The following is a 15312-nucleotide window of genomic DNA, read 5'->3' as shown; positions in this document are numbered from 1 at the left end:
AAAGAAGCAAAGTGAATGCCTGCAATGCCTGCTGCTGCTTACTTACTTATTCACCCAAATACTTGATTGTTCTTCTTCAGTACATTAGCTTGTGTCCAAAGAGCATGCTGTACATTTATAACTGATATCCCATGTGGTAAGACAATGAAAAGTGTTTTAAAAAAACTTTGGTGATATCATATATTTTTCTTATCATCAGCAGAGCCAAAACAAGCAAAATAATAATAATAAAAAATAATGCTAGTAACATCTGCATAATCAAAGCCCGATAAGGTTTATACTTATATATCTATATAAACTCAATAATTATCCAAGAACTATTGTAAACACATCAGTGAGCCACACTGTTGCACTGGGTGACACCTACATATAACATCCTGTTGCTGTGCATATTCATTAGTGCAACAAAAATGTTTATTAATTCACAGCTGAAAATAATCCTTAACAAACGTACCACTTAGTCCTGTTTGACTAACATTTGGCAAAAACTAGTTTGAATTTCATTTTGACTTCCTGTACATGAGTGTAATGTGATATTCAACGTGACCACCAGAGGGCAGCACCAACATGTGATGTAAGAGCTAGTATTAATTATGGTCCTGAGACAAAAATATGCTCACACATTAATACCATGGGGGACTTACCTTCTTTGGATATGGAGACAAAAATCTGGTCCCAGCAAATTTAAATATTTATTTAGGATTCAGATGTGTGTGCATCCCGGCTAGACGTGAGCATTGCGTTCACTAACACTGACCCACAGTGTATTATAAGCTGTTGACTACAGCCAGAGTGTACAGCCTTATCATTACCGTGCTCTACTTTGCAGCTGTCTCTTGATGCTGCCAATAACTGACAACAGTTTCCTGTTATGGTTTATCACGCTGTTTCCTGCCAGGTCACAAGTGTTCACTGTGTGTCCTATCGAAGTATAATTGAACAAGAAACTATGCTCGCTGTGTGCTCACTGTGTGTTCACTCATTGTACAATAAGTTACTCAGGCCAAGAGCATGATCTGCATTACTTGAGGTTTGTTTCCCAGGATTTGGGGGACTGGTGCTTTTCTATCCCTCAAATAGTCAACAAAGCACTATGGTCCAACCACTCAACCAAAGCTGAAGTTACACTGGGCAGTTACCAGTAGTGCACTGATGCTTACCTTTAACATAAGAAAACAAACCAGAATGTATTAACAGTAAGATGATTTTTTTTTGTACCTGTGCATATAAAACTGGGGCTGCCTCCATGAATGAGATCATCATTGTCGGGCAGGATGAAGGGGCACCGCTGCTGCACCTCCAGGCAGTACTGACCACAGGGGATTCGCTTACTGCAGTGCATCTGGGTGGTCTGGAAGTACTGAGAACACAGCCAGGGCTTATAAGCCATCTAGGTGGGAGACAGAGAGGTGAGGGCAGGGGAGAGGGGTGGGGAGAGAGGATATTGATGAGTTTAGGGAGGGATTCATCAGTTATTACGCATACACACATACACACTCACACACACTCTCATATGTATGTGCACCTTCCACGACCTCTACAGCTATTGATTCCCAGGGCTGAGCAGATATCCTGGTGATCCTAATATCCACTGTTTAATGAATCTGGTTGTTGCTGGGAAGTCAGTACTTGGTCAGACAATATGCAGTAATATCAAACCTTTTCTTCAGAAACAACTGGCGATCACTGTGTCCTGTGGCTGCATTTTACCATTTTCAGCACGGATAACACCTGTTTTGTTTGCAGTTGTCCTCAAATGGTACAGCCTGAGTAAAATGTGACGCACCACAGGACCTGCAACTTGTTTTGCAAGCAAGCACAAGTCACAATCCATACCATCATCCTAATGCAAACATATTAGTACACTCATCTCCCAACGCTCATTACAAGGATTAGAACCTGTTGTCATTCTCAAAGGAATATAGGGAGTGGTATTGGACAACAACAAAATCTAAGTACAGTACTAATGTTTTCTGAAATGTAGGATTTGTTCACATGAGTAATGAAAAACAGGCCTACAGTGTAATTCTAAATGAGTTCAACTAGAGTGCTATAAAAATACATACTGGGGTTTTGTGTTTGGAAAAATTGGGCCTATATTACTTAATGTTGATGTCTGTGTGTGGTAATTTGGTCATTTTTTTCTCACCCATTTTCTCAACTCTACAAGTGCACAAGTGGGGACAAATGATTTAATTAGCGCCTTATTTTTCCTTTTCTCATGCATTGAGGTGGTCGCCTCATTGTGTGGTATTATCACCTGCAGCAATTAGCCGATATTTCCTGTGAAACACCCCATGGACTGTGAGGCAAGCTAGCACCTGCTGTGAGCTAATCATCACGCCAAGCCATAGATCATATCACTCCTCCATAGATACTTGCATGGTGCCATTGTGTTTGTGCATGTGTGTATGAAAGAGAGTAAGACAAACTATATGTTGATACATATTAAAAAACACACACACACACATAAAATCCCTGAGCACATCACAGAAGAAATACACAAGCTCACTAAAATGTAATGATTATTGACATAAGCAATGAAATGAAAAATGTAAGCACGTATGTACAATATAGGTACAAAAACTTGCTTTCTGAACTGAATTAATAGTAGATGGTTGCAATCCAGCCATGACGTAAGTAATGTAAAACAGTAAAGAGAGCAAGAAAAAGCACTGAGTTTACAAAATAAACTCCTGCAGTGTTATAGGGTGAATAACAGACACTGAAGGCTGTATTTGAGCTGATGGCAATATATTGAATCATCAAATCCATCATCATTTCTGGGTTTATTATTAAAACATTAAGGCATAGTTAAAGCCCTTCTGCACACTGTGCCTTTTTGCCCTCCAAAGATAACTGTCCATTTTCCTTGACTGTTGTGTAATGTGACATTGGTACAGTTAGTCTGCATATAAACAGGCAAAAGAGAATGCAAAACATGATTCAAACGAGGACAAAATTAATGTTATGCATTAGCAAACTATTCTTAGAAACTGTCAGTCGTTGTTTGCAAATTATTCAGAATCTGAGTGGGGGAATATGACTGCTTAACAATCGTCTTTATTGTGACAACTATGACTGGTGCTCCAATAACCTTTTGTTTTAGATGGCCACCCTGATGTTCGTTTGCAGCATCTTACATGTATTATTATATCATTATATGAATGCTGACTTAAAATAACAGAGGAGGAACCGTCAGGCACACTGTAGACTGAGAGGAATGTACTATCTTCATGACTGAAATTGTGGACATGCAGACATCCTGGACACAGTCACAGATGCTGTACCATAAAGCTGTGTGTTAATAATTAGATTTCCAGTCAAAGCTAAGGTTGGTTGCTAAACACATGCACACATATGTTAGATGTTGTACACATTAGATTAATATTTCTAAATGATTATACAGCACATCTTTGTTTGTAAGTGACAACATATTTGCGTGAGTGAGTGATTGAGTACATGGTTGTCTTTTGCATTTTGCTTGCACAACACATTTTCCGTTTCATGTCCTCCTGTTCCCAGTGTTTGGACAACTGCTCATCCTGTAGCTGTCAGCACGGGGGAGATAAAGACAAACTGAGTGAAATTCAGCAACGTATCACATTACACTAACAATGTCATTGGCACTGAGTGTCAAGTAGAGTCAAGTGTTCGGTATTTTACCAGACATTTTTCCCACTCAGCAGAATCTCAGAAAACAATGTTAAAGACAAGGCTTCTCTGGTCATTTGCACCATTGCATTAAAAAAAAAAAAAAAAAATCAATAACATCACAGTTGAATAGATTATCTTTTAACATCGCCTGAAGCAGCACCTCACGACTCAAGACACACATAAAACCATTTTCCCGTTCATACAGCAGAATTCAAATCAGTGTTTAATGAGGATGAAAAACACACGTTAGATCCAAGTGACACCTTGACAAGGCATCTAAAACAAAGAAGGATGTGTTTGCCTTGTGAGCCTGCCAGAACATCTGTGTGAAGTGCAACAGATATGGCACGAAACTATGGCTCTTTATGGCGCTTTGCCACACAGTCATGTCCTTTTGCACTCTCATCCAGTTAGTGAAGCCCACTGCTGCTGCTACTGCTGCTGTGGGCTGCTGCATACGAGCTCTCCACTCCCCCAGTCATCAGTCTACTGCAGACCCACGACTGGTAGTTTATCATCCTGCTGTCAAATCTCAGAGAGGGGGAAGGAGACAGCGAGTGGAAGAGATAGGGAAAGGAGTGTCATGACAGAGATAGTGGTAGGATGGACTCTTTACTCTCCTTTATATAAGTTTCTTCAATCGGCTGTGTTCTCTCAACTGCCTTGAGGAGAGTAAAATACTGTCTTCCAGTGTGTCTTGAGTACTGTCTTCTCAATCACCAACTCAGCGAGTTAGAGGTCAGCCAGCTGGCTTTCGAATGTTCATTTTCCTTTTCCTGTCACCTTTCACTTCCTTTTACATCTCCCATTTGCCTTTGCTGTCTTAATTCCTGTCACTGTGTCATCTCCCCCACTGAGGGTGCAACTGCGAGACAGTTTCAGATGATTTGATTTGCTAGTGATGCTTTTACTGTAATTTCTCAGATCAGAGCACACATGAAAAACCTACAAAATCTGTATTAAAATAATGGCTGAATCTGAAACAGTAGCCTTAGATACTATCTGAGCTTCTATGTCTGTGTCTGTTCTCAGCCATCCAGGTCATCTTGTGTAGAAGAGCTTAAGTTGGAGCAACAGCACTTCAGTTTAAAAGCAAAGACATTTCACCTCTCATCCCACAGGCTTCTTCAGTTCTGATTAACTGACCATATCTGCAAACTGAAGTCCAGTTGCCCCAACTTAAGCTCTTCTACACATACCTGAGCTTCTCTTTTTAAGAAAGAAGAATTACTGTTTTTTTCTCACTAATAGCAAACATTTTCCTATCAGGAAAGGGAGGGATTATGCCATTTGAGTTGCTGAGAGACTTTAAATGTGAAACACCTATGCAGGAGCTGTTGAGATTAATAAAGACAGATCAAAAATTGACAAAGTGCATCTGGAATAAAGTTGTGACTGAGAACAGAAACTCTCTGACAAAAGAGACACTTGGAGCAATGCTGCAACGAGTATAACTGAATTATGTTGCTGTAATGATGGAGTTAATGCTCTCTATATATTAAAATGTAACAAAAATTGCATCAAAAGCCAACAGCATCACAATATAATGGTAGCAGATAAGAAAGCACACATTTGGCTTAGTGAAATGTGATCAAATTTACTCTTAAACCAAGGAACACTAACAATGAACATCCCAAATATAAGATGGTTTCATATAAAGGCCACCTGATGGCATTAACTGTTAAAATGTTTGACTGAAAATGAACTTTGACAGAAGAAAATTTCCTGGTTTTTCTACTCTTATTTTTCATGTCAGGTTTTATTGGAAAATGCAAAGGGCACACAGACAGTTCAGGGGGAAGAGCAGGACACCAAATCCCCAAAGTGCTTACCATGCGTCTGTATGTGGTGGAAAATGAACGTTCACATAACATTAATGTATATAAATGTAATGGATGTAAAAGAATGGATGGAGTGTCTTCACGGAGAACAAATCTTGGTTGGACATTTCTCCAAGAACAAACCATAATTTCCACAAGAAATGCTTCAGTTCATTTTCAATCTGTCAGGATATTCAGAGACTGCATAAAACACAGTCAAGGTCAGTGGAAAGAAGACAGCAGATATGTGCTCTCTGTGATGTGAATTTGGGTGAAAACACATCTGCAGAAGTTGAAAATGATAAAAATAAATTGAGTGAAAATCTGTGTTCATCTGAGTCATATGACTCCATGAGGGTATAGAGACCACGGACTGTATCAAGAGACATATTGAAAGGTAAAAGAAAGAAGATGGAGAGAAACTGGAGCTCCAGGTCCATCTAAAAGAATTGTATGTCTGCTCTGAGTAATCACTTGCAATTGCATGCAAAAGCCATTCGGAAAACAGTCCAGTGATCAAAACAAGATAAAAGTTTGCGTTTGAAATAGGCCAGCTTCAAAAAATTTAGCCAACACCAATCTTAAATTGTACAATACGTATCATTCTCAAGTTGCAAAACATAATGTCACAATATTTAGCTACACCTCATTCCCTCCCTGCTCTCCACTGGTTTGCTTGCCTGCTAGTGATCTGCAGAGTTGAGACTCGGCTGTCTCCTCGATTGGATTATTTCATAATGATTAAACTAATAAGGTTGTAATTGATGGAGGGCCTTACCCTGCCCTGTGCTGTTGGTTTTATGTGGCCCCGAATGGCCCTGCCTTGTCAATGCCTCGTCATTAATGTTTTATCTGGACTTGCTTTTGTGGCTAAACTGCTGATAGAGGCTACAGCGAGATGGTAACAAGACGCCAACTTGCAACCCACTCCTCTTCAACATACAGTACAGCCGGGCTACAGAGAGCCACAGACACACGTGAACACCCGCTGAGTCTCATGAGCTGCCTTGACAGTTACAACTAACACAGCCATTCACTGCTTCACTGCATTAGCCCCATCCTCTTTTCTTTTATCCTCTTTTCTGCTCCGTTTATTTAAATGATCTTCAGCTTAAATAATTAACCCGGACAAGTGTACAGCGCAATAGGCTGGTATTAGCATAATTTTGAGTTGTGTCATGGGAGCACAACAACAGAAATAAATGATGAAAACTGAGTGAACTCAAGTTAAGTCTCATCATCTTGCCTTTTTTGCTGATTTTCACTGGAAAAAATACACACATTTTCTTTTTGGTTTTCTGATTTTTACACGGGTTTAAATATCATCTAGATTTTGTCTCCACACACAAAAATTTCCTGTTGCAAATAGTAAATTGCAGTCAACAAGCACAATGAAGAAAAATGTTAACAAAAGAACATAAATGCATTCTCATTTAAAGAACTAGAGATGGTTAAACTAGAGATTGCTTTTGGAGTTATGTGTTCATTTTTTCTGGAAATTTGAGGTTTTTTTAATATGTATTCTAAGAGATGCATTTCAAGATTTATTAAATTTACTGTCTACTGAATGTTATTTTCTAAGGAACAATCCATTCAAGCAGTGAAACTAAGGTAGTCCACAATATAAGGGGTCAAATAGAGGGTGGTCTTAGTGGGAGCCAGCATGTAAACTATCATTTTAATTCCTGCAGCAACAGAAGCAATATTGTCCTGTGGGAGTTCCACTGCATGATGGAGCTCAACGGTGAAATAGGAAAGGCTACACCAACCATAATCTGACATCAACATCCACATACACAAACAAACAAGTATGCATGCCTAAACAAGTAGGTAAGTCAATGAATGTAATCAAGCGTGAACTCAAACACAAAGCAAATCACTGGTGCCTGCAGAGGAAGTGAATGTATAATCAGTTCGATATCACTGCAGGACTACCCAGCAAATTTAAGCAGACTACATGAAATTGGCTTTGATGTACTTATGTGCATTTCCTTGTGTGTACAGTTAAAAAATGCATGCGTGTATGCCGACTAGCCTGGGGCGCCAGCACCTGGCAGGCATACAAACAGTGTCAACAGCAGTTATATAGAGAAAATGTAACGTAGCTAATGATCTAAACAACAAGACAGACATGAAATAAACAGGCAGGTCTCGCCAAGATGGATAGAGGAGCCAATGAGAATGTAATAGTAAGACTAAAGGACGTGCGAAGCTGCCGGCTGACTGAAGAAACGACACAATACACTGATTGAAAGGGAACTGACGCGGTAAGCACTCATGCAGCTCCCTGAGAGGCACCTATTCAATTACATTCATGTTGCATTTGAATAGCTGTGTGGACACGTACGGGCCCGGTTTCTCCGTAATGACCCACCTGCTGTTTGTGACAGTGGATCTACAACAAAAACATTCAAACATGCAGCAAACACACACAGACACACACGTGCAATTGCTAACAGCTAAACACCACCTTGTGTCTTTAATATGGGCTGCTCATCATCTCAAACAAGCAAAAACACAAACACACACATTTATAAACATAAACTGTACGAGAAAAATGCATTGAACATGTTATTGAACAAAGAATCTTTCAGTGCAATTCTGTCCGGGTGATGCTGTTCTACCAGCCTTATATCAGAATAAAAGACAGCAGGACTCGGTGGTTAATAAGTCAATTCAGCCTCTCTGTCTTGTGTGGAGTTTGGATTCAGGAGCCAATAAGCATTGTGATGAAGGACACTTGGAAATGGTCTACATTCATTAATTTGGGCCTCATTCATTACTGAAATTCACTTCGTTACTAGCATATCTGCAATTTGGGCTTTTGGGTTTTGTATCCACACATTCATCCACAAATGAATTTATTACTGGCATTTCTAAACATTATTATAATCAATAGATAGATAGATAGGTAGATAGATAGATACTTTATTCATCCCCAAGGGAAATTCACAACTTGCAGCAGTATCCACAGATTTAAAATAAAAAGACGTGCAATAAAATAAATACCAATAAAAGCAAAGTAATCAACGATTAAAAAGTAAAAAGTCTGGTACAAAGCCAAAAAGCATAATAACTTAAAGTGCATGGCTACATGTGTAAAATTAAAATAATGAGCTAGATAGATAGATAGATACATAGATAGATAGATAGATAGCTACTTTATTGATCCCGAGGGAAATTCAAGCTGAAAGATGCTTTGAAGCTCAGTTGCACTGACTGGACTGCTATCCAAGCTGTCAGGGAATGCACTGTTAAAATATATTTACTATTGTTATTATTGCTTTTTAAGTTTGATTGAAAAAACTAAAACTGAGCAACGAGGACCAAGATCCTCTTGGCAATTTGTGGATATTTTTTGATCCAACCAAAGTCAACAGATTACAAACAGATTACATTGCACATCTACTCATACAGTGTATGTATGTGTGTGTGTGTGTGTGTGTGTGCATTTGACAGTAAGTGAATATCAGCTGTCCAGTCATACAGAAAAGAAAAAAAAATCATGAATCGACACACATGGAAGCTGTACTACTGTATCCTGGCTATTTTACATCAGCAGCTCAGCTGTACCATGTGCCATTCTACCTACTGGAGACAGACAGCTTTGCTTTCAGGCTGAGCAGATAAGAGGAACAAAACCTCCTCTGTGAGAATACAGAGAGCTGCAGAGAGCGGAGACAGAGAGTGTCAGAGAAAGATACAACGATGATGACGACGATGATGGATGCGATGGCGGGGATGGAGGAAGAAGGCATGGGACATTCTCCACAGGGGGCACATCCATATGCACAAAACATTTGCCCTAAAACTCATTTTGTTGATTAATCAAGGTTATCTGGATGTAATTCATCGGCACTGTCATGCTGACACTTACACTGATAATTAATTTGACAAAGATAATTATCAGCAAGATGGGCCTACTGTGAGTGAGAGTCATGAATCAACACCCACTGCAGTCACACAGCCTGCTGTTAGCTCTACCAGGCCATGCTTGTATGCATGTGCATGCACCTGCAGCTCCGTCATCAACTCTCTCTACCTCTGTGGGGTCCCATTCCTGTATCCCCCGACATGAAAACCTGTTAAATAATGTAAGCAATCCCAGCAGCAGACAACTGTTCACCATAACAAGTAAGGCATCTCGGCAAAATCCCTTTCTCTTCACAAAACTGCTATCATTCCTATTGTCACCCCCACCCCCACCTCACCCCCCACTTCACCAACCTTGTCTCCCTCTGCAGTGTGTACTGCAGCAGTTGGATGAAAAATGGCCTGGAAGGGGGGGGTTGGTGCAAGGTTGCCAGCAGAGACATAACAGATATACACACTCACCTTCAAACACACACACACACACACACAAACACACACACACACACACTATGCTCTCTTTCTGGCTTTGCTGTGCTATTTCTCTAGCTTGCTCTCCATCTGTCTCTTTTACAGGTAAGGACACACAAACACACACACACACAGTCGCGTAGAACAAGAGTGAAAGGAGGCGGGCGAGGAGAGACACTGGTGTCCATAGGTTTTTACAGAATTAATAACCTACACTTGTCAGTAGTTTGTTCTCAGGGGATTTTCCTCCCCTGGGTCCCAGTGACCCAGCCAGACCAGCCATGTCAGGCCACACAAAATTGAGCCCATGTCCTAAATTAGTCTTCTGGTTTTTCACTTGAATACCTTTTTTTCTATTACAGGCACATAAATCAAATGGTCACGGTGCATATCTAACAGCGTTAGCTATCATTCAGAGATGTGAAAGCTGCATGGCAATTAATTGCATATATAATACATATATACTCTACATGCACATTCACAACACCTTCCCTTTCAATATTTCCTTCAGATGTTTTGCTATTTGCATCTCCACAAGGAGGAAATGATTCTATCCATGTTCATCAGGCACAGGCAATGCAAGATTAAGTCAGGGAGAAAGAAGGGAGGAATCTACAAAGGGTGTCACTGAAGTTTATCTCTGCATTTAGGTGGGGGGAGGGAACTTTCTTCAAAGCAAGACAGGAGGGGGAAAAGCAGCATCTTTTAATTAAAAGCTTAGGTTAAGGTGAGAACCAGAGAAGGAGTTAGAGGAGCAGGTGACAGAGCTAATCTAAGACTTACAGGACGTTCTGGCTTTTCCTCTGCAACACATAGGAGACCGTTGGAGGTGCAGGGAAACACCCCCTCACCAAATATGAAACACACACTTTGTATCAGATCTCTGATACAAGTAGATCACTTCCATGTCTACACAAGTAAAACATGGTGTATTTTAATTACTTTATATGAACCAGTGTGTGACTGCTAGTCTAACAGTCAGATGACTTCACTTGCCTTCAGAAAAACACTACTTGATATGACACAATGTGTTGCGTTGATGTGAACCAAACAGTTTATCATTGGTGAGGGCAAAAGGCACACGCACACACAGATACATGCCCACATGGGGTACATGTTGTCTCCAGCACATTTATTGCTGCAGGTACTGTATTCTGTGTTTTACTGAACATCCAGGTCTCAGTCAATACTGAAAATAAAGCAAATACTTAATATTTGATTGTTGTTACAAAACAAGCTCCTATACGGACTTTGTGCCAGGTGTGTGGGCATTTGAATACAAATTACAAATAGGAGCTAGTACAGGCAGCGTAATTACAGCCTAATAATCACTGACCATTAGTGCATCACTTCAGTGTGCTGATGGCCGTTAATTACCTTAACCTAAAATAATTGTAATTACTGTTAATTTGTTGTCTGACTGAAGATATTGCCATCTCACGTAAAGGTCACATGACACAGTAAGTCAAAGCAGAATGTTACAGAGCATCTGTATCTGTATCATCCCTCACTGCTGTGAAAATGAATGAAATGTTAAATATGCCCATTACAGCACACAGCTCCCGGTGGTCCTACAAAGCAACGCACACCAAAGGAAAAAAAGACAAACATGCCGTCCACCTGCGAGTGCAGAAAAGAGCACTGGCTTGTTTGGCAAATACAGTTAAAGTTTAAAAGCCGTGAATGTCTAAACATCACTGAAAGATGCTGCAAACCATCTCGGCGCTTCAAACTAGGAATTATAAAGTTCACTCTAAGGAAATATTTTTCAAGGTCATATAGTAACTGCTTGTCAGCTTTAGTCAGAAAGACCTCCACACTGTTGCATGAGCTATAGATTTCTAATCCATCCAAGTCATCACAAGTAAAATAATAACAATGTTGGAAAACATTCTGAACATAAATACGTTGTTATAACAATATTCACTGCTGCCAGCAAAGCTCAAACATGGTTCAGCTGTTATCTTCTTTATATCCTCGTCATCATCACCAATATGACTCTTGAAAGCCATCTTCTGTCACCTAGTTTCAGTCAGTTTGTAGAAAAACTTCCACCTGTTCTTTTGCATTTTGTGTCTGCCATGACAGTCCTATCTCCCAGACATTACTTCTATGTGTATGTTAAATTGTTTCACCAAGGGAAATGTAATTGCCATGTGCATTACCTTCTGTACATTCATTTCTCTAATAGCTTCAAAGTGTATAAATAATAATGGTCAGTATGAGTATGGAAGTGGAACATGCAGTACTGCAAATAACGTCCTGATGAGCAGGTATAGTTTTACAATACAAACAAGGTTCTGTAAACATAAAGTCTGGAACATATGACATACAAAAATGAATAGTTAACCTCCTTTCTACAAGTACATGTAAAGAAGCACACACACATGGACACGCACAATCTCTTGGTACACAGCAGAAAATCAGCACTATCAGCTGTTTAATTATCAGATGAAAAGCTAACAGAGCTGAGGAGGTATTGCTAATGGAGGTCTTGTCTGGGCTGGTCCAGCCACAGTCAGCTGTGAACCCAGGACTAACTGATAAAGTACAACACACACACACACACACACACTGTATACAGTGGGGTTTTGAACCTCTCAGTTTATTAGGTAATTCTGTCCTGTCACTCCAATATTTTATTTTTCTGATGCTCATACTGATGTTCTGATGTTCATACCATGTCACAGATATGGTGTTTTGGAGTTTGTAAACTGAATCATTCTCATTCAAGATGGAAAACTTCAGTAACATCTGAAATCCTCATCTTCATTCTAGTGAATGAAAAACATATGGTAGCTGAAGAAAAACTACTTACAGATTTGGAGTGTGTCCTCACACTTGGTTGGAGGTCACAAAAAATGATAAACACTGACTCAATTAAAAAGTTTGCCAATTAAATGGTGAAATAAATAAAATGATATCATATTAAATGTTGAATCAAATTAAACACAATTAAATTAAGTACTGAAGTGTTAGAACTAATTACCCAAATTACATGATTTCATTGTGGTCAAATAAAATTGTCAACAAATCATTTAATGATTATATTTGATCAGCGTGATATATATTTATCAACAAGAAATTTTACTTGCCCCTGATTCTTTAAACTCATTGTGACAATTAATTCTAATTCCAGCGCCACTTTATTTGATTCATTATCAGTTTAACTGTGTGTCATTGAAGTTAACATCTCAACACCAATCACTATGATGCATTCATGTATTTGATAACAAACATATTTTGCCATTGAAAATGTGCATGGGGTGCAGCACGTTCTGCAGAAAACTAGGCAATCAATGAGAAGGGTCTTGAAATCTCCAGCTTCTTTGACTCATCAGTGGATGTAGGTTCTCAGTCACCCGGGTCATGGTAATTGAAGGGCTGGAAGCGAAGGCAACCAGACTTAAAAGATATCCAGGTGAATTCTCTTCTAGCACTTCCGACTCGTTAGACGTCACATCCCAGGGACAAACACTGGCAATTCATCATTCAGTTAGTGTATGTGCTATTTTGATTGGCAGGACAGAAATTTTAATTAAATAAGATGGAGGTGAGTTTAGTTAAATAACATGACCTTAAATGATGCTTTTAATTAAAGGTTGTAGTGATAGCAAAAACCACATTAACCATGAATCCACCATATCTTTTGATAGCTATCAATTCCATCCCCCCTATCAGATTATAGGTTACAATGGTGCACCATATATACAGTGGCTGTTCCAACTGGCTGTGAACATCAATGTTTTTGCCAGTTTTATGCTGCCAATTGAAAATCAGGGTAAAAGCAGGGCAGTCCTGGCCAATCAAACCAGGTTAAAAATGGGTGTCATTTATCAATACTTCTGTGAGTGTCCACTGGCTGATGATTTGCACAGGTTTAAAATGACAGTGACTTACAACTATACACAAACACAGCAGAAGCATGACTTTATGAGTCGGGTGATGTGCAAACATTTCTAATTTTGTGTCTTGTATCCACATAGAGGTTGTTACATCAGGTCCACCAGTCCTTCATTAATATACACACTTGAAATACTTCCTAAGTTCAGTCAGTTGGTACAGTCAGGTTATGAAGAGATGTGTATGACAGTTTTGGTTCCTCAGTCAAAGCTAAAATGAGAACAGCTTGTGTCTGGGAAGCTGCTTTTCTGAGATTTTTCTGTATTCTGAGGCTGTAGACAGATGAGACAGGACAAACCCAGGAACGACTAATCACAAACACACATCCTTAAATACATCAGCCCTGACAGGAAAAAGCTTGTGTTTCGTATGGGGTATTTTTGGAACAGCTCAGGTCAAACAAAAACATGCTTTATCAGCAATGCTTCAGAGAAGATTAATTTCCAATATCATTACCCTGCAAAGAGCGAGCAAACTCAAGGGCAATGCTCCATATTACGTTTATGTGTTTATGTATACACATGCGCACACAGATATACAATAGTTACAAATGCACACACTCATGCACAAACTCTATATAGGACATGTCAGTGCAACAGATGCAGCTCTTGGTTTTGCAGCTGTTGCGGTTTGAATCATCATATAACCTGGAGCTTACAATGCACTGATCAAAATAAGCTTTCCATTCCCACAAAGGAAGGTGTGATTGTCCCTGTGGGAATCATTCCCAGTGCTGCAAGGTCTCCATACAGCTCAAGAGGTCAGCAGTGTATGTTTTGACCTCCATGAATCATTAACCTGAGTCAAAAACCCCTTGATCCTTCAGCATGTCTTTTCCATCACTCTACGTACTTTCTTTCTCATTCTCATCTTTCTGGTTTCTCTGGTTACAGTGTAGCATCTGCTAAAAGATAACTGATCTCTTCTCTTTTACACGGTCATTCTCATCCAAAGCATCTATTGACTCACACATTTGTGCACGGAGACTTCATTCTTGACTCTTTCTAGCAACAACACTACAACACACTGGTAGCATTTTGTCTCTACCATTTTTACCCAACTCCCTCTCTATCACAGATTTCCATCTTTTCATGTTCTGCTCTGAAATTCTCTTTTTTATCACACATATGGACAGGAAAGTGGGCCAGGTTTGGCCAATGTTTGAAATGCAGGACAAAATTAGAAGGGAACAGTAGAATCCGACGGGGTCACATCGTCTGGGCCAAGCCTGAGACATAGCTGTCTTTGCTGCTCCCAATTAGACTAAAAACTACAGGCAGAAAGTCTGATGTATTCAACCAGGCCACATTCTGCCCCTGTGCTTCTATCTGTCAGAAAAAGAAAGGAAGTGGGAGAGCGAGAGAGAAATGGGGAGATGCAAACATTAGAAGAGGAGGAAAGAGAGACTGAAGATAAATTGGTCAGCCCTCCCCCCACCTCTCCCTCCCTCCCTCTGTCTCCCTCTCGGGACTGCTGTGTGCGAGACTGCAGATAGATTCTGATGTTCTCATTTATGTCTTAATGATTGGGTTAGTATGCAGCTTGTGCTCTGCAATGCTGTGCTTGGACAGAAAGCAAGATCACAGAGGCA

General features: G+C 39.8%; 1 protein-coding gene across 1 annotated transcript in view; it reads right to left on the bottom strand.

Annotated features, from left to right (window-relative positions):
- LOC124067085 (transmembrane protein FAM155A) overlaps positions 1-15312 on the bottom strand; it is a 77353-nt gene that overhangs the window by 6325 nt on the left and 55716 nt on the right. The window contains exon 2 of the mRNA XM_046404154.1: positions 1219-1390. Within this exon, the coding sequence (XP_046260110.1) occupies positions 1219-1390 (172 nt within the window). The remainder of the gene's footprint in view (positions 1-1218; positions 1391-15312) is intronic.

This window comes from Scatophagus argus, chromosome 11 (assembly GCF_020382885.2).
Source record: "Scatophagus argus isolate fScaArg1 chromosome 11, fScaArg1.pri, whole genome shotgun sequence".
In the NCBI taxonomy this organism is placed as follows: domain Eukaryota; kingdom Metazoa; phylum Chordata; class Actinopteri; family Scatophagidae; genus Scatophagus; species Scatophagus argus.
This window is presented reverse-complemented; position numbering and strand designations above follow the sequence as displayed.